This window comes from Rhipicephalus microplus, chromosome 7, assembly GCF_043290135.1.
Source record: "Rhipicephalus microplus isolate Deutch F79 chromosome 7, USDA_Rmic, whole genome shotgun sequence".
NCBI lineage: Eukaryota > Metazoa > Arthropoda > Arachnida > Ixodida > Ixodidae > Rhipicephalus > Rhipicephalus microplus.
The window spans coordinates 75,053,969-75,077,498 of record NC_134706.1 but is presented as its reverse complement, the minus strand read 5'-3'; the positions used below and the strand labels follow the sequence as shown (position 1 = coordinate 75,077,498).

The 23,530-nt window shown below is 45.0% G+C and overlaps 2 protein-coding genes across 4 annotated transcripts in view; both read left to right on the top strand.

The window, feature by feature from the left end:
* The window catches only part of LOC142766978 (japanin-like-RA2), a 171,482-nt gene that overhangs the window by 110,146 nt on the left and 37,806 nt on the right, over positions 1 to 23,530 (top strand). For all 3 annotated transcript variants that reach the window (XM_075868189.1, XM_075868191.1, XM_075868190.1), the window contains 3 exons: positions 1,796 to 1,936; positions 14,584 to 14,603; positions 20,154 to 20,215. In XM_075868189.1, coding sequence (XP_075724304.1) covers positions 1,796 to 1,936; positions 14,584 to 14,603; positions 20,154 to 20,215 — 223 coding nt within the window. The remainder of the gene's footprint in view (positions 1 to 1,795; positions 1,937 to 14,583; positions 14,604 to 20,153; positions 20,216 to 23,530) is intronic.
* LOC119182863 (uncharacterized) lies at positions 11,182 to 13,682 on the top strand. The gene is made up of 2 exons (XM_075868373.1): positions 11,182 to 12,614; positions 13,667 to 13,682. Exons 1-2 carry the CDS (start codon positions 11,278 to 11,280, stop codon positions 13,680 to 13,682), a joined length of 1,353 nt encoding a protein of 450 aa, XP_075724488.1. The 5' UTR covers positions 11,182 to 11,277.

Sequence of the window (23,530 nt, the reverse complement as noted above, 5' to 3'; positions counted from 1 at the left end):
TTTAACTAGGTCGCCCACCTGACGCATCTGAAAGTTCGGTACGCATTTTCTGCATCGTTCTTCAGACACCTCCCCATGTTCATGCACAAGATCAGCCTTGTCAAAATTTTCCTGTTACTGCATACTTTGTCCGCTTCCTTCCTCGTTCTACTGGGAATGTGCTAACGGGTTTGGTGCGTCGACGTGCTCAAGAGCGTCATGACGTCTCGACTCACCGTATTTATGTTTAATTGAAAGCGCCTCGGCAAAGTGGACATACCAGTGGACACAGCAAGAATCGCGCCACTGGACTACCACAGCGTAGGTGTTTTTTTTTAGGTATCAGTGTCAATTACAGGATTTTTCCGCAATGCTTTCAGGCGGTGGCACCACCGCGACAAACGCTGAAAAGAACGCAGGTACTGAGGGAATGATCGTGTGATATATAACTCGCGCCTGTCAGACTTTTCACAAATATGCCGATGGTGCAGGATGTTGAGTGCCTGCTATTTATATCCGTGCACCAAGGGGTCAATATTAAAAATTTCTTCTGGCTTCTTATTTCAGGGGCAAAGCACCGTGTAGGTCAATCTCTCTTAGTAGTAGCTTGTTCTATAAGTAGCCACTTCTGAATATTTTACCAATTTCTCACTAGATTTCTCACGTTGTGTGCATATGGGCTTAGAAATATTATCACTAAAGGGCGCGAGTGGTTTTCGTTCAGTCGTCGACTAAAGAGGATATTTAGCGTTATTGTATGAAGAAACGCAAAGCATATTCACCTAATGAATGATTAGACGTGGGGCGAAGCGTTCGTCCGTACGATGCGTGCTCTTGTCTGATAGGAGCGGACGGGCGAGCAGACAGACGGACGTACGAACGAACACTTCACCCCACTCATCATAATTCACTTTGTGGATATGCAGTGACTTTTTATTGTGTGCTTGAGTATTTTAACAACATGACGTTTGTGAGGGAAACATGTAATTGAAGTCTTGGCAGACTCAGCGTAAAACACTTCTCTGTCACAAAATCACAAAATATTCACGTAGTGAATGATGATCAGTGGGGCGAAGGGTCCGTCCACCCATCTCTGCCTGCGTCCTTGAAACCGTCGATCCGTTTGAGCATGCATCTGTCCGTCTGTCTGTGCGTACGTCTAACCATCTGTCCATCCATCTGTGTGTTCATGCCTGACTAACGAGGTGACAAGCACTAGCCGCGCAGCGCTCCACGTACGCCGCTTTGCTTCCTCCATGCCCCACCACTCGGCTTGTCGAAAAGTACGTAGTTTGAGCTACTGATGAATGCTGAGCAAATATATTTTAAAATACTTATTCGTACTAGAATTTCAATAATTCAATAGTTCGTGCCACTTCAAGTCGTGGATGTGCATTTATTTCGTAATTATTATATCGCAACCGCCATGGCCTACTACTAAACATACTACCTCAAGTTCACCGGTGCGAGCATTACAATTTTATATGTTAATGAGCTTCTATCAGAAGAGGCATAAAAACAGTTTTGAGCGGAAATGGCTATTTGTATTTCGAAAATTATTACCAATTCGCTCATTGACACAGGCTTTGATAATCCTCTTCACACAATTGAGCTTTCTCCTGGCTATGTTTATATCACCGTGTGCTTCATCTAGCTCTAGCACAGCAGCAGTGAACCATGCACATTCACTCATGACAAGGTAGCATAGCGCAAACAAACAATAATATGATGTCTGCGCACTGCTTTACCTTTACTTTTTTGTTCTGTTTGTATTCACCCTGTTAACTGAAATAAAAAGAATCGCTTCTGTTTTCAGTTACCTGCTTCACACAATACTCTTTACCTTGTGGGTTACTCCGAAGAACTTAAGAGGCCGGAGTACTCATGCGTAGCCTCTAGTTTCTCCAGATTTGGAGAAGGATATATTCACCGGTATCTTCTCTTGAAAAGAGTACAGGTAAGTGACACTAAAAAAATGTGCCAGGTAATACCAAAAGCGAGCATCTCTTTTATGAGAAACAATCAAAGTTCTTGAGTTCTTGTTCACCTATTGTCCGTGGCGCCTACCCACTGTGCGGAATTGGCCAAAAATTGAGTGGTTTTATAAAACAGTGTGCAGTTTTAAAATAATGGAGGTCACATATTAGAAAGAGTACAGAGTACCTAGGTAATTGTAGTGAGTGATATAATGCATATATGTATTTAAATAGAGAAGACAATTTATTCCCAAATTAGAGCAATATCATAATTTTTATACACATATAAACTTGTAGACACGTAAGAAATATCAGAGCAGAACAATTAGTCAACCCATTAGTTTCATTGATATATTTTCTGGCAGCCACGCATACTCTCGTACTGTAGAACTTAGAAAAGAGGGCACAAAAGACAAAAAAGAAAATGACAAGCTCTGATAAATCCATACATATACCACGTAAAGGTATTTTTAAACGGGTTTTTCATACTGTAGTAAACCACCTACAAGTCAAAAAGAAATTATCTATTTTTCCAGTTCACCACAAAATGCTCACAGTGGCAAAAGTGCCCGGGCAGACCTGTGTTTGTAGAAACTTAGATTTGGTACCCGGCTGTGCAGCCTTTTCTTAGCTACTTCCAGTTTATGAGTTTGTCAAAAGTATCTTCGCCACGCATGTATTAAATAGTGCTATTCATTAGAGTTTGTCACGCCTGTTCTTCCAAAGGTTTCTATAAGTGCACGCCTGTGGAATCGAGCAGCAGTGACATAATCAGATGATGTGATACGGTAGAATCAATCCGCCTAATGACGACTTACCTAAGAATTCGGCTATTTCGTTTAGAATTAAGCCGTTATGTCCAGGCATTCAAACTAATCGCACTTTTTTTCAAATGCGCAAGTACTATAGTCGGTGACAAGCTAAGAATAAAAAGTAAAGCGTACCGCTGTCCATTTGTATTATGCGCGTCTAACTGCGGCTCTCTTTACTATGACGTATCTGTGACATTGTATCAATGACGAATTCAGCAGTTCGAGAATAAACTCGATGTACCACAGCACAGAGACCAGCCAGCGTCTATTCGGTTTTTCTGTGCTGTTTTTGTCACCAACAAGAAGCTATTTTTTCATCCACTCGCACTCAGCATCATCCTCACCAGCTGTCATCCGATGTTGACGTTTCTCGTTTTACAGAATTTAAGGTGCACCCAAACGGCAGAGCGTCATCACCTCCCGTCGTTTAGGTCACGTGAAGCAGGAACACGACATCTCTTCTCTGCGTTGCTCGCATGCGCAAAGCATATATCACCTGAGGACGATTGACGTCGTGGTAATTTGTGTGCAGTAAGGTGAAGGTGAAGTACTATTGTGCGCGTCTGTGCTTTAAGAAATGTGCGCGTCTGTGATTTACCACCCGCAAAAGTCATGGTATCACTGTTGCACATGTTTTAGTGTTTTGGTTGGATTTCGCAACGTGGGAATCTTGGTGATCTTTCGCTATGTGCGTTGTGCTGTTTTCCCATACGAGGCGTCTAAGTGCGGATGAGGTGTGGGTAAAAAAGCAACTAATAGAATCTGTTAGCGCGGCACATATATGTCGCGCAAGTACTTTCGTATTTCAGTACGAAAGTAAACAATCCCGGTGAGAAAATATGCAGTGGTGTAAGTATTATAAAGCGAATTGTGGTCGTTCAATGTGTTTGTGTGTGAATAATTTATGAGTTTCTGTAGGCACAGCTGCATCATCTTAACGAAATTGATTTGCACCGGCTCAAAAGTATGTGCCACATACACCGCCTTATCAATTACTTAAGGACAGCTTAGGCGACGGCCCCACTGCTAAACAAAATGTGCGCTAGGCGCTCTCATTTAGATGAAACAAGACATTGAATAAAACATTGGCGTTTACCTAGAACGTGAAGACAAGCACAGCAATGCGATTGCACATTTCGTATTTACGGCAGCACAAGGATCAAAATTGACAAGGCCAATTTCAAATCACTTCTTTATTCTTCGCTTTGAGTCATAACTGTCACAGTTGTGAAGGAAAGAGTAGAAGAAATTCTGAAGAAATTATAGAAATTCAGCAGGAAATAGTGGGGACCCTTGATTCGAGATACAATACACTGCTAGCAAGTGTTTAACGCAGGCCAAGGCATAAGCGCAAAGCTTCCCTTTCCGAAATAATTAGAGGCAGTAACTGGTAAGCTGGTACTTCAGGAAAAATTGCACAACCAATCTCCAAGCACGAACGTACTTCAATGCAATATATCATTACCAGTGTATCTCTTCTCATACCTATGCCTTTGTTACTTAGCCTACGTAATATGTAAATGGCTCGCGCAGCTTTTCCAGCGAGAAATCTGGCGTTAGATCACCAATTATGTGATGTATGATAAAGTACTCAAAGGTACTTCAGATTCCACCTGTGGTATATACTTAATAGGTAAAACAGAGAGATGTGTGCACGGGGTATTGCAGCAAAAAAAAACAAGGAGGGCACCTATATTCGGATTAAGTAAAAAGAACTTGCCGCCGAGTCAGCTTTAACGGTAATGTTACGAGTAACTTTTTTGAATCGTCTATTTACAACGAACAGAACTCGACGAGAAAGATGGCACCAGTCCAGCATCAGCCAAGAACTTACTTCGTCCTGCTCTTTGATGCAGGTGCGTTTAGCGGCTGTTATGTGTTATAACCCCCTCCCCCCGCAATACAAGCACCGTACCGGTGCTAAATCTACGCAGATGATGTTAAAGAGGGGTAATAGGGCTTTAGCCGAGCCACGTGAACGGTGTCGCTCGGAGCTGGCGATGACTTTGTTGGATCAGTTGGGAAAATCTCGTACATGACGTCTGTCACTTGGTGAACGAGACGGAATGGTCCACTGTAGGGCGACAACAGTTTCTCAGACAGTCCCACACGCCGAGTGCATGGGTGACCAGAGGAGTCCGAAAGAACCCGGGAAAAAGTGCACGATCTATGGTAAGAATTGTTCAGCTCTCGTTGGTGCACCTGTGAGGCCTGTAGACGGTTATGGGCAGCTTGGCGCGCGTGGTGAGCGCGCGCGATGGCTTCTCCGGCATATTCAGTGGTTACGGGTAGCAAAGTGTCTAAGGGTAGAGCTGCGTCCCGACCATATGGGAGATAGAAGGGCGAATAGCCGGCAGTGTTGTGACTTAATGAGTGTAGGTGAACGTCACATACGGCAAATGAATGTCCCAATCCTGGTGGTCTGGCGCAACGTATTTGGCAAGCATGTCGGTTAGGGTCCTGTTGAGGCGCTCCGTGAGACCTATTGACTGCGGATGGTACGAAGTAGTAAAATTTCTTGAACGACAGCTGATAAGAACGTGCGGCCAGGGTCAGTGAGAAGTTGGCGGGGAGCACCGTGCACTAATATTATGCCGTGCAGCAGAAAGTCCGCAACGTCGTTAGCGCAACCGGTCGGGAGTGCTCGTGTGATTGCGTACTGCATCACGTAGTCTCTTGCAACAGCAATCCATTTATTTCCGGCTGTGGAGAGTGGACATGGGCGCAACAGGTCGAGATCAACTCGAAAGCAAGGTTCAGTGGGAACGTCGATCGGCTGAAGGTAGCCGGCTGGGAGGGCAGACGGCGTTTTGCGACGGTGGCAGACCTCACAAGCGGCGACATGGCATTGAAACGAGCGGGCAAGTCCAGGCCAAAAAGCCGACGTAGTACACGATCGTACGTGCGAGAAACGACCAAATGGCCCGTCATGGGGGCATCTTGAAGTTGGTGCAGGACAGTGAAACACCGGTGCACTGCGATGACAGGAAGTAAGTCTGATGTGAACGAATGAAGGTTTACGGCGGTATAGGATCCCGTCTTTCACCAAAAACATTCCTAGGGATGGGTCACGAGGCGTTGACTCCAGTTTGTCAAAGATGGCTCGTAAAGAAGCATCCTGACGTTGCTCTTCGCAATGTTTAGCAGATGCGACACGGATAAAACGTCCGCGATAGCGTCAGTATCGGTTGCTACGTCCACAGGGTAGCGGGATAAACAATCCGCATCCTGATGTAATCGCCCTGTTTATGCATTACAGAGAACGTGTATTGTTGATGGCGTAGGGCCCAATGAGCGGGACATCCTGTGGCGTCATAAGGGAAGTGTGTAGCCGTTCACATAAGGTGCGAATATTATCTGCCATTGCAAAAAACGCAATATTGTCTGCATAAACATAAGTTGTTATGTCCTGTTGACGTGAAATAGTGCTCATTAGTACATTTATTACCACCAGCGAAAGAACTGAGCCTTGCGGTACTCCCCTCGTCTGTGTGTGAGTTTATGATGAAAACCCATCTTTAAAACAATAAAACTTCCTGTCTGTGAGAAAATTGTGTATCCACGCTCCTAAGTATGTGGGACAATCAAGCGAATATAATCTATATAATTAAATACGGTACTTCACTGTATCATATGCTTTAGCAATGTTTAAAGTAACTGTAAAGCTGCATATTTATTATGCAGCTGCTCGAAGCTGGCGTTCTATATCATCATTGGCATCCAAAACTTAACAACCAGCCCTGAACCCAATTTAGAATAGACCTATCAGTTATAAGTTCATTAATTCGTATATTGATGAGTTTCTCAACCAACTCCATTGAACTGGATGTCTGTGCGAATGACCTTATGTTATACAACATGCATGCTCCATGTTAATTTTTGAGCAGCAACATATGATTTGGCAAGTTTTCAATCTGGCGCTTCACATGCATTTGCTAGCGAATAATTCACAAGTTCAAGAAGAAGATTTGGTGATTCCTAGAGTAAAACATTTACCATAAAATTCGCAATTCTTTCTGGTCCTCAGGCTGTCCTCGTTAAGCATAATATTGCGTGACCGAAATCAGCTAAGGAAACTTCTGGAAATTCATGCGAGTTTACCAGCATAGGGGGAATGGCCGAAAGATTAGCAGTGAAGCGGCGTTCTAAACCTTGCGCAATGTCTTCTAGAGGGCAGTTCCGCTCTTGCGGTGCAAAAACATGATTTGAACTAAAAAGGGTTTGGCCCTAGTTTTCTTGTCCGAAGATATTCGGAAAAAGCACACCTATTTTTTATTAGTAAAAATAACCTTGATGTCTACATTGGTATTTTTTTTTGCGCTGTTAACTGCACGCTTGAATACGCCACCAAGAAATTCATAGTGCTTCCAGTTTGTTAGCCACTGATTAGGAAGATGTTTTTTGTAAGCAGCTTTTCGAATTTTATAATCGCGCGCATACTCATCCTTCTGGGATTGAAAGGAGGCTTTTTTTGTTTGATGGTATAGAAAATGCCAATTTTTTCCTAGTCCCATTCATTATTGAGGCAATGAAAGATGGAATCTCCTTAGAACAGATATTCTGTAGTTTAGAATTGGGAAAATTCCGGCAGGCTTCAAATTTGCTATTGTGGACGTATCTGCGTTTTGGCTAATCGAAAGTTATTGAAGCACAAGCAAAATACAAAAAACTACACAAAGATGGTCGCTGTTAGTTGCCGAGTCAACATCAGTTCATGACAAAACTTCGATAGCATTGCAGCAAAACGTTAAATCTATTATTCTGACATCGGACAAATGTCACATGGCCTTTCTAGAAGGAACATAAATTTACATACTGTGCGTCAATGAAGATTTTCTGTAACAGGAGTTAGTTTGTACACTTTTATGTAAACCTATCGAACAAGGTAGCTCTTTTCGTGGTGTAGAATTCGTGGATTTGTTGTATTTGCCGAAGTGTATTAAGTTACAAATAATGGGTGACCATTATGCTTCGCCTTTAAGAGTTGAATGCGATCGCGAAATCCGGCCCATAGTGCGCCCTTCAACCGCTATGTGCATACTTATTATTATGTTTATTACTTACACACACGCACATCCCCGCCACGGTGGTCTAGTGGCTAAGGTACTCGGCTGCTGGCCCGCAGGTCGCGGGATCGAATCCCGGCTGCGACGGCTTCATTTCCGATGGAGGCGGAAAAATTGTAGGCCCGTGTGCTCAGATTTAGGTGCACGTTAAAGAACCCCAGGTAGTCAAAATTTCCGGAGCCCTCCACTACGGCGTTTCTCATAATGATATGGTGGTTGTGGGACGTTAAACCCAACATATCAGTCATTCCTTTGGGTGCCGTCCTAACACACAGATTGACCAAGATAAACGCAAATGAACTAGTCCAGCTCTTCGTTTAAACTTACTCTTGAGTGAAGCTTTCACGTTTTTTGTCATATATATATAGGTGCAATGGCCAGCACTCATCTCGTATGGCAGGTAGAATTTGCCCACGCGTTCCCATATCTTTGCTAAACACACCTGCCAGAAAATTTATTTTTCAATATAATAATCGTAACAAATTCATGTGCAAGCTTTTTTTGTTTAGTGTGCAATACACAAGTACCTGTAATAAATTGGTTTTCGCGCACTCTGGCTTCAACGTTCCGTACTCAAACACACTCTCTTCACAGCAGCGACCCACTTCATTTTTCTTTCATTACACGAGAATTGATACTTTCGTTTGCCTTTCACGCTCGAGTTAGAGCAGTCAACGGCTAAACAACCGACAAAGGTTTATCAGGCCGAAGATAAACGGGCGACTGCGCGAGCGAATCCTGAATAATCGTAGGCTTGCGTCTCTCATAATCACATATGGTGGTTTTGGGACGTTAAAACCCACATATCTATCAATCTTAGGCCTGCGGCGAAGCGATTCGCCATCGTCTACTCTTCTCGAACAGGAAGCCGGTAGCAGATTGTGCATCCCACAATCCCTCGTTCTTGTATTAGTTAGCTATTCATGCATGACCCCAGGAATGTGCGTCTAAATTCACATCTCTGAGGGCAGCTTTTGTTCTGGTAAAACGCCTTCCGTCGTTTTCAGTGGCGTTAAAATGCCGCTGTGCAAAAAAGACTGGAAACAGGCAGCGTGCCGATTGCCAGCTCCAGCCAATCAGGGGAGGCCGAATTGAACATGTTGACGAAATATACACCAGAAAATTAGCTCCTCTGAAGGTAAAACTACAGCAATACACACCGACACTGATAGCGGGTGAACATAGCTGAGGCCGTCGTTAATCTGATCATCTTTGGTATGGGCCATCCCTTAAATATCACGCGTCGCAAGTTTCAGCCTTATCACTACTGTTCGCGGCTAGCGCGCAGTCGTGTTAAACTTGATCTACCACAAACATGATTCTACTCCAATAATAAGGTGCAACCGTCGGCGAGTTTCAATCAATGTCTTTGTTTGTTTAAACCAAGCGCGTCAAAATAACACGTGTGCAAATCTGAAAAAGCTTTGGTGCGATGCTGAAAACAGAACACAGAAGAAAATTCATGCAACAAACGCTAACAACAAATCACGAATGTACAATAAACGATTGATATGGGGGTAACATCCCAAAAGTAAATTTAACAATATGCACAAACAAGAAAGCACAGTAATAAACCGAGAAGTTGAGTATATCGGGTTCTGTAAAGTGCTTGAAACTGTAGGAGGCGCGCGACATGCACGAGTTTGGGCTGTGCATGGCGCCGTTGAGAGTTCGTAACACCGTAGCGCATAACCTCGTATTCTAGAGCGCCTAAACGTTGAACCATCGTGTATTGCCCAAGGTACCGTCAAAGAGGTTTTTCGCCAAGTCCACGTCATCGTATGAAAGCCCAGAACCACGCGCGGTTGCCAGGCTGGTATCGTCGTTGAAGGTTAATTGGAGTGATGGTTGTCGGTTGATGTTTTGCTGGCACTGAATATGCAGAAGGGCTGGTTGCCGAGCTTCTTCGGTGCGCTGTAGGTAGGTGGTGACGTCGATGCTTTCTTCGTCGGTGCACTTAGTAGCAAGGCGGCGACAGTCGTTGCCGGCTTTTGTACATAGAATTATACTTGTAGGCGACCATGGGCGTCGTTCGTTGTACGCTCACGTTCTACGCGACTTTCACGTGGGTAAAGATTGCATCTTTTGCGTTGAGCTGGACCTCGACATACTACATGGCCAGCATGTGGGTGACGGTCTTGTTCAGACGCTTGGTGAGGCCATTGGCTTAGGTTTGGTAGGTGGTAGTTTGTCTGGGGCTTGTGTGGTTATTTGCGGAGAAAGTTACGCGGTACGCCGTGATGTTGCATGTGACAGACAGCGCGCAATTGTTTTCTTGCTAGGCGTGAATCATCGGGGGTTGTTTGTGATGACTAGGAGAAGATGCTTTCGCACTCAGCATACACGCTGCCCTGCTTTTAAAATAAACGTTGCTTGTGTGGCTATCATCACGCGTTCCCGGCGAGCCCGTGAAAAATCATGGCATACGAGATGTAAGAAGCCATGATGCGCTTTACATTTACCTCCTGGTTCCCTTGCCGGACGTCGTATCTTGTTATATATATATTGAAGCGGTATGAGCCTTTGGACAGAAGATGAAGAAGCGCGAGGGCCGGGGCAGGAAGGAAGAGGAGGATGAAGTGAAAGAATAAAGCAGATTAAGATGGACGCCAGTTCCATACTGAAGCTTTAATGCTGTTCCGTTATTTTAAGTAGGAACACTACATTATTTTGGCGCAGCCGGCCATCGAAGCCATCATGTGGGTGACGTTCTTCATAGACGAGACCTCCGAGGAGATCATCTTTTCGAAGTACCAAGTTCAAGACGAAGCAGCGGTAGACCTACCTCGTGAGCTCAGCTCGGAAGAACTCGTAAACCTGGTTGTGGAAAAGGCAGCCGTAGACACTACTGAACTACGACGGAAAGGTGCTGTGAAAGTGAACTTGCGTGTGGCGACCTTCAACGACCTAGTTCTTGAACCAGCGCGTCGAAAACACTCAGGATCACGATCTTCGACGGAAGAGGTGAGCCTCGTTTTGAAAGCTTTTCAGCTGCAACAGGAACAGATGCTTCAACAAAACCAAATAATGACATCTCTTATAAGCTCTCTGAATGCTGAGAGACCGACACCTAATTTCGTAGAACCTGATGCTTTCGACGGTGTGTCTTCAAATCCAGAAAGTTGGCTTGATTTCTACGAATATGCCGCTGGAAAAAACAAGTGGCTCTCTGATGAGGCTAAAATCACCAACATGCGCGTTTACTTGAGAGGTGTTGCGCGAAAGTGGTATGAAACATGCATTCTGGAAGACAGTGACGACTCTTGGAGCCAGTGGAGGAAAAAGTTTTTGACTGCATTCCGAAGCAATCCAGTAGAAAGATGGAACACGGCGCTTAATTTCAAGTCTGAGCAAAGCTGCCTTGTCGAGTACTTCTTTGAGAAACGCCGTCTTTTAAAGCTGGCGGAGCCTTTGCTTCCATCTACGGCCGTAGTTGCCTTAATAATGCATGGATTGCACACTAACGTGTTGAAGCAAGTGCAAATACTGTCACCAAAGACTCTAGATGACCTCCTCGCGTGTCTTCAGAACATACCATCAGCTTCGGAAACAAGCATAACCGCCGAGTCAAGCAGCTGTTTCAGTCGGAGTAAATCGGACTGGTCAAGCCACCAGAAGCGCATCACGCATCCAGGCGGGCTTCCAGCAGCTGTGACCGGCACCCGGCCCCTTCTGAAGATAACCGCCAACTTGGCAATGGGCGAAGAGAGTCGTTTCAGTGGCAGGAAGAAGCCTATCGTCGCCGAGAGGATCCTGGGAACGGTGAAGTGGTTTAATGTCAAGAACGGCTATGGCTTCATCAACCGCAACGACACTCACGAGGACATCTTCGTCCACCAGACGGCCATCACGCGCAACAACCCACAGAAGTTGCTGCGCAGCGTTGGCGAAGGTGAGACCGTCGAGTTTGACGTCGTGGTCGGCGATAAGGGCTGCGAGGCAGCCAATGTGACCGGACCCGATGGTGAGCCTGTTCAGGGTAGCCCGTACGCGGCCGACAGGCGCCCGTTCCGACCCCGCTGGATTCCACGTCGCAATCAACGAAGGCGCGGGCCGGCGTCAAGGCGTGGCCGAGGGGAAGATCGAAGGGAGGAAGCAGGAAACCGAGACTCATCGCGGTCACTGCCACCGCACCAGGACCAGAGCGACCCGGCTCCTAGACGGTGGATCATGGACGGCGTGGGGAGGCCCTACCCTTGGCGATACAACCAGCGTTTCAGAGGAGTGCCACGAGCACCTCCGCGAGCCCCACCACCGCCACCGCTTCCACCGCAGCGTTTCATTGTCGATGAGCCACGGCCAGCGTACGCCGAAGAGGAGGTTTTCAACGAACCCCCACCCCGGCGCCCTCCACGGCGGTTCCGTGGCCGCTACTTTCGTCGGCGACGTGGCCGCTCGCGAAGCAACATGGAAGCAGTAGGACAAAACGGCTCTGGTGGTGGCCGTTTTCAGAGCAACCTGGAAATGACAGGACGGAACAACTCCGGAAGAAATCTCGAAGAAGGAGTACGGGGAGGTAACGGCGGAAGTGGCAACAGGAGCCAGGAGGACTTCCAGGACAGAGGGAGTGCCCCTTCGTGGCAACGACCTCCTCCGATGTACCGACACCCAAGGTCCCACCGACGCAGAACGAAGTCACCATCCAAGAAGGCCGGGGCCCGTAATCGACGCGAGAACGAGGCGAGCAGCGGCGGAGACTCATTGGAGAGCGTGCAAAGCACTGAGAAGGAGCCTATTTCACCAGAAGAACCAGGACACTCGGCACCGACGGCTCCACCGCCGTCATCACCACCACCGCCACCACACGACGGCTTTTGGCGTACCTACAACAAGTTGGTCAAGAGGTTTACGTGGCCTCACATGAAGAAAGACGTTAGTCAGTACGTTCGTTCATGCCATGTGTGTCAAGTACACAAAGTCAAGTATAAACAGCCTACGGACACCATGATACTACCTTGCCACTCGAACGTGCCTTTTGAAGTAGTTCACCTGGATTTCGCCGAACTTAACAAGAAACGGGAAGGAGTCAGAAAAACGCAAGCTTTTCTGCTGGCCATAGATGAATGCACCAGGATGGTCGCGGCACGAGCAGGAAAAGAAGATGCAAATAGTGTCATAACCCTTCCCGCTTTCTTTCCACAGTACGCTTCTACAGGAGAGACCCCTATTCTGCAGGCAGACCGTGAGTTGGGACTCTTGGAAAACCTCAAGATTGTCGAGGAGAGGCAACAAAAATCACAGGAGGAGAGGTACCGAAAACGAATGAAAAAGAATTTCGACAAGAGGCATCGAGCAGACATGCCAGACATTCAAGTCACCGACCTCGTACTAGTGAGAAAAGGAATAAGAGATTCCAGTGCCAAATTTTATGGGCCTTACTCTGTGACCAAGACAGCCACCCAGAACGGAATTTTGAAGACTGTCTGGTACACTGGTGAACGTGGATCTGTTGAATGTGCTTCAATTGGGAATGTCTTCAAGTATTACCCCAGGAGGGGTAATTAAAAGAAAGCGGGAAGGGTGAAGCGGTATGAGCCTTTGGACAGAAGATGAAGAAGCGCGAGGGCCGGGGCAGGAAGGAAGAGGAGGATGAAGTGAAAGAATAAAGCAGATTAAGATGGACGCCAGTTCCATACTGAAGCTTTAATGCTGTTCCGTTATTTTAAGTAGGAACACTACATATATATATATATATATATATATATATATATATATATATATATATATATATATATAGGCAGGTATGGTTGTTCAGTGGCCGTAGCGTTGCATATAGTCCAGTAGATCCTCCGTGAGCTGTCACAACGTGATTTATTTTGACGTTTCTGCCTAGAGTCTGGCCTTCATGAAGGCCAGACTCTAGGTTCAAACGTCGAAATAAACCACGTTGTGACCGCTCACGGAGGATCTACTGGACTATCTATCTATCTATCTATCTATCTATCTATCTATCTATCTATCTATCTATCTATCTATATATATATATATAAATATATATATATATATATATATATATATATATATATATATATATATATATATAAATATATATATATATTTATATATATTGATATGCGGGGTTTAACGTCCCAAAACCACCATATAATTATGAGAGACGCCGTAGTGGAGGGCTCCAGAAATTTCGACCACCTGGGGTTCTTTAACGTGCACCCAAATCTCAGCACACGGGCCTACAACATTTCCGCCTCCATCGGAAATGCAGCCGCCGCAGCCGGGATTCGAACCCGTGACCTTCGGGTCAGCAGCCGAGTACCTTAGCCACTAGACCACCACGGCGGGGCTATATATATATATATATATATATATATATATATATATATATATATATATATATATATATATATATATATACATATATATATATATATATATATATATATATATATATATATATATATATATTTATATATATATATATATATATATATATGTATATATGTATGTATATGCATATATATATATATATATATGTTGAATGCTGACAATAGTCCAAGCTTAGTGTCTATTCTTTTGATAGCTTGCACAACCTTTAACGTTCATCGGGATGGTAATTATATTGCAAGTTTTTTGTATTGTTGTATGTTATCTTATGCCAACTATGTTCATATTACCATACCGCGCACAATGACATTATTAACTGCAGAATTACTAAACTTTGTTTTATTGCAAAAAACACGACCTGATCATCCTAATATTCTTGATTTATTATATTTTTCTTGTTCATTTCAGTCAAAAGAACGATGGGATGAGTACGTATTGGCATGAAATTTATAAATGTTGTTAGCTGCTGAAGTGCAAACGGTACTTTATGTGTTTGTGCTTGCTACTAATTCACATTAAACAATATTTTAACTTGACTATGTTCGAGGAGACATTTTTCAACTGTGAAGTATTTCTAATGAAGTAGGAACTTTGTTTCCGTTCATCCGTCCATCCGTACATCCATCCATCCACGTCTGAGTGGTCTTATAATTGCTTCACTTGGGTTAGACCAAAGTTATTACGGTAGCGGGAGAAGACTTGAGGATATTATGTGGCTGGTCATGGTATGAAAAAGTTAAAATCCCACTACGTATGTGGTCAAACCACATTCACAGGACTCTTGGGGAGCAGCCTGCGTACGTCAGACCGTAGTGTGCGGGACGCCACTGGTTATTGACACTTTTTATACGTAGGAATGGTAAAATCAGGTGCTGGTAATTGAAATGATACAGATTTAAGAAAAAAACCACAGTCACTAGACTGATCCGACAGCTGTAATTAGTAAATATGAGGGCACCAGTGTCAGGTTTATGTGGATATTCGTATCGTGAATTAGGCCAGAAGAACGCACAACCATTTTGTACGGACAGCCACGTTTAGCACTGCAACGACAGCACAGAACAGCATACACATACTGCAAACCTCCTACAGACCCAAGCAAACAGGCCAAATGGATGCACTAACAGAATGAATTTCCCAACTTTTGTTCGTATAGAGACCCTATCTTTCCAATGGTGGACATTGAGATGAAAGATAGCCCAAATATAATACTTGGGAGCCCAACAGGAAGGTTCCTGACGATCGCGCGGACCCTTTGGAGCACTAGCCGATGGAGCGTCTTGACGACCGGGTCGAGAGCGTAGACAAGTCGTGGTCTTGCCTTATGTAGAAAACGTCGTTGCGTCCTCCTTGCACCACTGTCAAAAATGTTCTTCCTCTTCCAAGTTTTCCCGACGTTTTGGGCCAGCGCCAGGAAGATATTCAGTACTGAAGGATGGCCCGGCGAGCCTAGTTTGCGGTCATCACTGCCAACCCGGCACGGGGTGCCTTTCTTCGCCCAGCAGATCAAATTTAAACGCAAGCATTCCGAGAGCCACGGTCTTCTCCACCACCTTTCGGGCTCGAGCTGCCGTATAATTTCGACCTATATGACACGCAAATGACTCGCATAACGCCTACCTTTCCAGGCATCACCGACTTGACGGCTCGCTGGCGGTGGCATTCATGACTCAAACGTGACAACCATCAAGCATTAAACTGGCGTATTCTGCGTGGCAATGATGTGTTCTACCACCTAGCCACGCCAGGTCTCGGAACTGCTTTTGAAAAATGCCCTATGAGGCCATAATGTTCGTGTAATGTGAGTAGTGTTGGAAGCTGGCTGTATAACTTAATGATCATTACATATATACCCCTATCATACAGGCATCACGTCAAGTTCAGGACAGTTGTATGCTAAAGCTTCATCAACAGGAGTAGATCTACGTAGCACGTCCAAGCGCTTCCATCTGAGACGTACCGACTACGCCACCGATCGCCAATGAGAGGGAAGACCCCTCAAACCCCATTTTATCTGGTTCCCTATTGGCTACGTGTCTCAATCACTTTCCACATACAGGGATTTGTGCTGGGGCCGGGAAGTAAGAGACGTCACGATGTTTTCTTAATCATGGACGCATTTAATTCAATAGCAAGTGCAAATTGCGTGCACTGTCCGTGAACGACATCTCTGTTACACGAAATTGTAACACATCAGCAAATACTCGCGACACGCGAAACAGGATACATAAGCGAAGTAACGGTGACGATACAAGGGTGCCTCAATACAGAGTAAACACACGACAACACAAATGATAAAGTCATAAATTAATAAAACCGCGCAATGTCTCAATATGCCGCATCCCTTCCCGCAAAGCTCGTTTAAGTAAAGGAGGTGAAGCTCGTCTCACAGAATGTCCATGTAGTCGGGGTCTCGGAGTTGGCTGCTCGAGTCGGGGCCTAAGGTTGGTTCTTGGCGTCGAGGCCTGATCTGTTCCCTTCCGTCGCCGTGTACTTCTTTTTCTCCCCTCAGAATGACTCTCCTCGCCTCTCTCCTTCATTGACACGTGGCCGCTTTTCTCGAGTTCTGACTCTGCCCTACCGGGGCACCAAACCAATCGCCACTGTCGACGCGGCATATTCGCTTGTCAGTCGGTGTGTATCATCTTCGACGGCCGCCCCCGCGGCCCACACCAGTAGAAAACCCTTTCCAAAACAAAGGCGAGCAAGTAACAATGTACAAACTCAAGCTTTAGAGAGAGAGAGATGGGCAAGCTGTCCCAAGACACTTTATTTACTGGCGAACAATGGTCCCGATGCTTCCGGTACTTGATGAGCCGATGTCCAGACCCAGTCTCAACGTTTCCATACAGCTTGGTGTCTCCCGCGAAATTCTCCGTAGCCGCCGCTTTTTCGTCATTCAACGCCGCGGGTGACCATCCGCGCAGAACGCAGTAGAGCTTTGGAGCCACGGAGGCTGACGGAAAGTCAGGCCGGACCCGGCACAGGCGCTGCGGCAGAGTCGCATTCCCCGAACCAACAAAAGGTGCTCTGCTGCTCCCCCATGCCACAAATCTGAAGGGTGCGCGCGGATTATTTCCACCGCACACTGTCACACTGTCTGTAGACGACAAGGCGCCGCCCGGTCCTCGTGTTTGCGTGGGGAGGGGGGTGAGAATAGTAGAAATAATCCTTCCAGGTACTCCACTCCGGAATGCCCATTCGTTACACCGAAGGTTTTCTTTTCTTTTTTTTATGCGTGGGTTTAAAAAAACGAGCGTAAACATCTTGAGAGGAGCGGGGTTCAGTCCGTGTTTGCGGGGCCGTCACACATCCTAGCAAGCCTTAACGTTACGTAACCGCTTACCACTTACTGGCGGTGGTAATAATCTTGTTGCGAAAGGTGGTCGTATTGGCCATTGTCACACAACTCTAAACAAGTGGTTACATAAAAATTAATGACGGTTCCACAAATGTATGTGCGTGCAATTGTTCATATATGTATGATTATTTCGTAAGCTTTTGGTCAATAAAGAAGTTACACCACAGTCACCTCCCTACGCATGCATTGAAAATATCAATTCTCATTGTGCGACAAGCTTTAGGCCAGAGACCTCACGATGGGGCAGTAAAGCTTAGACTGCCTGTCTCAGCGTCAGAATCTCACTGCGCGCTAGCAGCATCTCTCGGGACTCTAAATAAGGTTTCACCATCCAATCACCCATCCCTGGTGCGTAGGATATGGCGAATCGACAGAGCAGATAGCCTCTGATATACACCGACTGATTCACTGGTGCGCCTATCCAGTCCGTGTATTGGGGACCGCTGGTCTTCAAATGCTCAATTGGACGCTGATGCCGCTCGCCATCTAGCGGCAGTTCAACACCTTCTGCCTATACCTCGTTTGTCCTTGAAGGACAGCTTGCTGCACATAGAAATCCTCCAGCGCTCCACGCGTGCACTCATTCCTCCGCGTGGATCAGACCTTCCAGACCGCTTAAATAGCCGAGAGTAGGCTGCGCTCAGGGAGAAGCGCGCTATTCAAACATAATAGAAAGAGCGACGAAACGAGCGCACAAGTATACACAGGACCAGCGCAAACAACTGCCACGTCTTACTTGATTGTGGTTAAGCAGCGCGCTCCTTTCGTAAACGTGGCTGCAGGAGCGAATGAAGTGACTTTCATCTTTCCCTAATCGCGAATCTGGTAAGCGCGCGCACCAGAGTGACCACGCTCCGTGGAGGCGACGACCTTTAGAGGGCGCCCAACGAGAGCCTGTCACGCCAATTCACTACTGATAACAAAAACGCGCTAACGTTTTGAAGCTCCGAGGACCGCCAAACGGCGTATAGTGTAAATGAATGGCTTGCCGTTAGCACTTCAGCAAAACGCAATCTCCATGGCGTAGTTGCCAGCGCCACGTGCTGCGAAGCGCAAGGTTACTATTTCGATGCCGCATGCACGATGGAATAATTTATTGTCGTTTTTATTTTCTTCGCATTTTGTTAATGCATACTTTGCAGTGTCATATCTATGACAGAATACGTAAGTGAAGCTGTGATGGAACGAGGCAGCAAACAATTTCGTGTGAAAAATATCCAGGTTGGAACAGGGTTCAAACTTGGCTCAGCTCTGTGCAAGCGCAGTATCTTGGTACTGAGCCGTAGTGCAGCCCGAAACTGGTACGCATGAAAATGCCCTGCAAGCGCTATGTCGGAAAGAAACCACGTTTACATATGAAATTTAACGTGGTGCAAGATTAAAATAATAACCTGGCGTCACATAATGCTAATCGTATAACCCGACGTAACACAATATGAATTACATTATGGCTGCGTCTTTGAATGCTTCCTAAGCTCTTCAAAGGGCTCAGCTATAATCCTACAGCGTCATCAGCTAGTGAATCAATTTATCGAGACAGTATTTTTAGAGTGTAATTGCAGTGTAGTCCTAAGAAAGTTTGCAACTGGTTCTGGAAATGCCGGTTTCCAAGCTTTCGCTGCGATTGTGCGGCGCTTTCTGTGCAGGCGTGGCGTTTGTCAAAGATATATCGGTAGCGCAAGAAAAAGTAGACGCATGGTGACCGAAATGGCTTAATTTTACAGTCGCTGCAAACCATAGCAAGCGCTTGCGATTGCATTGACTGTAGAGTATTACAACTACCGTCGGTGAAGCAATCTTTGAAATATAGCTTAATAAAACTTGTTGTTGGGCTAGTTGGTTATACATCATATACTTAGAAATTTTGGCGCAACCTCGACTCACGCAAACACTCACACAAGCACACACACTTACACCAGAGCAACACACACGTGAGCGCTGCGTGTCGTGTGTGTTGCTCTGGTGTAAGTGTGTGTGCTTGTGTGAGTGTTTGCGTGAGTCGAGGTTGCGCCAAAATTTCTAAGTATATGAAGCAATCTTTGACCCACTCGTACGAATTGAAGTGGAATCTTTCGCACCCATAGGTTCATTTATATATTGTTCAATACTACTGTGCAGTCGTACATGGTAAAAGAGCGCCACAAGTGCCAGGGAAACCTCACATCTTTCTAACCAGCTTTTTTTTTACTTCTCCAGGAACAACAGGCCATAGCCAGTTTTGGCTAGCATGGCTAATATACGAACTTATTACTGGTGGATTTCTCGTCACTTTATTGCAACTATTTCATAAAACAGTGAATAATGATGTAGCACTTCATATTCGGAGTTTAAAGTTTTCAGTAGAACTCACGTCCAATTAAGACAAGTGAATAATGAGTAATATTCAAACACAAGGAGAATGCGCTTTAATATTTCATAATTTGCAGTGTAAGTAACGAATAGCGCAATAAAGCATTAGGTTATTTTTCCCGTCTGGTTATTATTTGTGGTTAAAGGTTTACGGGCACTAAGAATATTTGCCTTCCAGGTACTATTTGTCTTGATTACGTACATTCATCAAGGTTTTGAATTCCTGCATGACATTACCCGATAAAACGCTGACGTCACTCTCTTTCAGAAAAATACCCATTCACTTACAAGCTACATTGTGCTCAATAAGAATGAATCTAACTGTCACCTGTAAGTATGACGTGCTATATTACATGTCCATACATTTTTATGAGCAAGTTAGCACGTCGGTTACTGGTAAACTTTATACACGAAAGTCATTGTTGCTTCGGCACGCAGCACGACTGAGGGTAATGAATCTATGCATTAAAGCGATGCCACGCAAGGTTCGTTTATTCTAGTTGGCACTCCCACAAATTCAGTAACGCTCAAATTGAAGAAACTTTGAAGCACCTCAGTGAAAAATAATTCTACAGAGAAAAATATTTGAATTCAAACGCTTATGTTTTTACCAGTTATCGCAACCTCCTCCAAAAAAACATCTTGTGTTCACTTGCTTTGCAATGCATGTATACTTGTCCAGCTGCTTACTTGCATAAGAAGTTTACACTAACTGCTAATATTATGAAGATTACTGAATCTTCTGCCACACTTCTGCGCCTAAGACAGCAGTGGTCAGGAGTCAATTTTTTTAGGCTCCCTTGAAACCCACGACGGTACAACATCCTGATGGACACTAAATGACCAGTATCTTCAAGCGTCTCCCCGCTTCTGCACAAAATATCCGCCATTTCATCCGGAGTCATACGCTCTCACTTAGTACTCATAAAAAACATTACCCGTTTGTATGCTACACTTATCACTGCAGCTATCGTGGTCTAATTGATTAGCTCCAGTGGTACGCCATTGGCGCTGCTGATCTGGAAGGCCACGGTTAGGATATGTATTAACAAGCTGATTTTACTTCTTGAAGTTATTAACATGACGTTGGAGGCAGGGAATGGTGTCACGGAGTACGTTCGTATAAGTGAAGTGTACTATGCACCAAGTTTCACTCAATCGCAGCGAGTTCTAATTGGTTGCAATGACACTTTCATGGAATTCAAAAAATTGTCCTTAAGTCGCGTTCATTTAAGTTGCATTTCACATCGAGGATTCCGAGGTCACGCCACTTTGGCGGATCCAAGTATTGTATCTTATGTCAACCTAGGATAGTACACCAATGTTCGTCTGACAAATAATATATGTACACACACACACATATATATATATATATATATATATATATATATATATATATATATATATATATATATATATATATATTTAGGGAAAGAAGTGTATACCGTAAGGGCTCATTTATAATATATATATAAATATATATATATTATATTGGCCGAATCATTTGGAAGCAGTCAAAGCTTGGGGTCCCCAAGGACGTGGTGGTTCATCAGCAGTTTCGATGGCAATAACACCCCGCTGTGGTAGTCTCGTCGCTAAGGCACTCGGCTGCTCACTCGCAGTTCGTGGGATGGAATCTCGGCTCCATCGGCTGCAATTTCGATGCAGGCGAAAATGCTGTAGGCCCCTGTGCTTAGATTTGGGTGCACTTTAAAGAACCCCAGGTGGTCGAAATTTCCGGAGCCCTCCGAAACGGTGTCTTTCATAATCACATGGTAGTTTTGGGACTCTAAACCCTGCATATAAATCAATCAATCAAAAAATCGGTGCCAATAACAGTGTCCTATAACTTCTACCGTCAACAACACCACTATCACATTGGACATCCATGGAGGCAGAGCACCAACGCCACCACGAACACCATTTCTAGAAACGGTGAAAGTTAAGCTGAACTGCAGTTGATCCGGCAGTTATACTAAGACTAATACTGTTGATGGTGCAGGATATTTTCAGAGCTTAGAGGACAGTGCAGTAGTGCTAGATTTTGATGAACTTCGCTGCGAAAGAACATGTGAAACATGCGGACGTACAGTTTTGTCATACCAAATTGATTGATAGGTGAGGTTTAACGTCCCAAATCTACCATAAGATTATGAGAGACGCCGTAGTGGAGGGCTCCGGGAATTTCGACCACCTGGAGTTCTTTAACGTGCAGGCGAATCTGAGCACACGGTTGTTATACCATATTAGCGCATGCCGTGGCAGTACTTCCGCCAAAACTGTTTTCTATTGACCAATCTACGTGCGACTATCTTCAAGGCTGTATCACCGCTGTTTTTTTTGTGCGATTGAAAATTTTCAGTGGAGGCACAGGACTGCATCTGGCTCCGAGACCTAAAGCTGGCTTCTTTATCCTCCTGTACTTCTCAACTTGCCATTTCAGTACTACAGCTCCCCTCCATCAGTGAGCATAATGCTTGCTTTTATTTCGCGCTTTTCAGTTGCTGCTGAAGCGCATTTCCAGAGCAGGTTTAGTGAAAAATTTAGCCGCTGGACTACCAAGAAAATGCGATGACCTCCTCATGCAATGCCTATTTAGAAGTCCAGCTGCAAAAACTGCCGTATTACAGTGAGGAGTGAATGCAGAGCAGAGTGGCCAGCACCGCTTAGAATAACCACATTTGGTTCTTTTTTCGCTGAGTCTACTATAAATTTTCCAGTATCTTGTTGCGCTTTGTTGTTTATATGAATTTTGCCCACAAATATCACGATTTTGGAGATCACCTTCACTAATGCGCATTTCTCATTCAGTAACTTGTTTGTCAATAGCAATAAGTAGCTGAGCGAAAAGCCCTCTGCAGTGTTTCCCATCAAAGAGGTGAAGGTGAAGTCCCTAGAAAGAACTAAAGTAGTGCCTTGACGACGTATTGAGCGCTAAGAGACAGGCACATGAGAGACAGCACAACACAATGCATCTCTCTTCCATGTCCCTGCCTCTTAGCGCTCAATTTGTTGTCAAGTTCTGTTTACCAACACGCCCCAAAAATGGCAATTAGTACCATTCGTCTCTGTGTGCAAAGTCCTCCTTTCTCCTGTGCTTGGTAATGCGAGGGCCATCTCGCATTACCAAGAGAAGGTATGCCTGGGCCCGCAGTGGGCCCGCAACAAAACCGGGAGAAGGTATGCCTGGGCCCGCAGTGTCCTGGTAGACACCATATAGGCACTGCTGCAGCTGCTCGGAGAGGAGGTAGAGATAAAGGCGCGTTGTGGGCGATACTTTAGTTTTTAAAGACGATACTCTTTCTTGGCGACCATCGATGCAAAAATTTTGCCCTGCCTGCCTGCCTGCCTGCCTGCCTGCCTGCCTGTATGTATGTATGTATGTATGTATGTATGTATGTATGTATGTATGTATGTATGTATGTATGTATGTATGTATGTATGTATGTATGTATGTATGTATGTATGTATGTATGTATGTATGTATGTATGTATGTATGTATGTATGTATGTATGTATGTATGTATGTATGTATGTATGTATGTATGTATGTATGTATGTATGTATGTACGTTTGCCTGTTTGTCCACCCTTAAGCAAATGAGGGCCTTTAAACGGCACCAGCGGATATCCTAAACAGCCGACC

Bases quoted from the DNA above. Each gene is read 5' to 3' on its own strand.
- LOC119182863 (XM_075868373.1), top strand. From the start codon at position 11,278: ATGCATGGATTGCACACTAACGTGTTGAAGCAAGTGCAAATACTGTCA.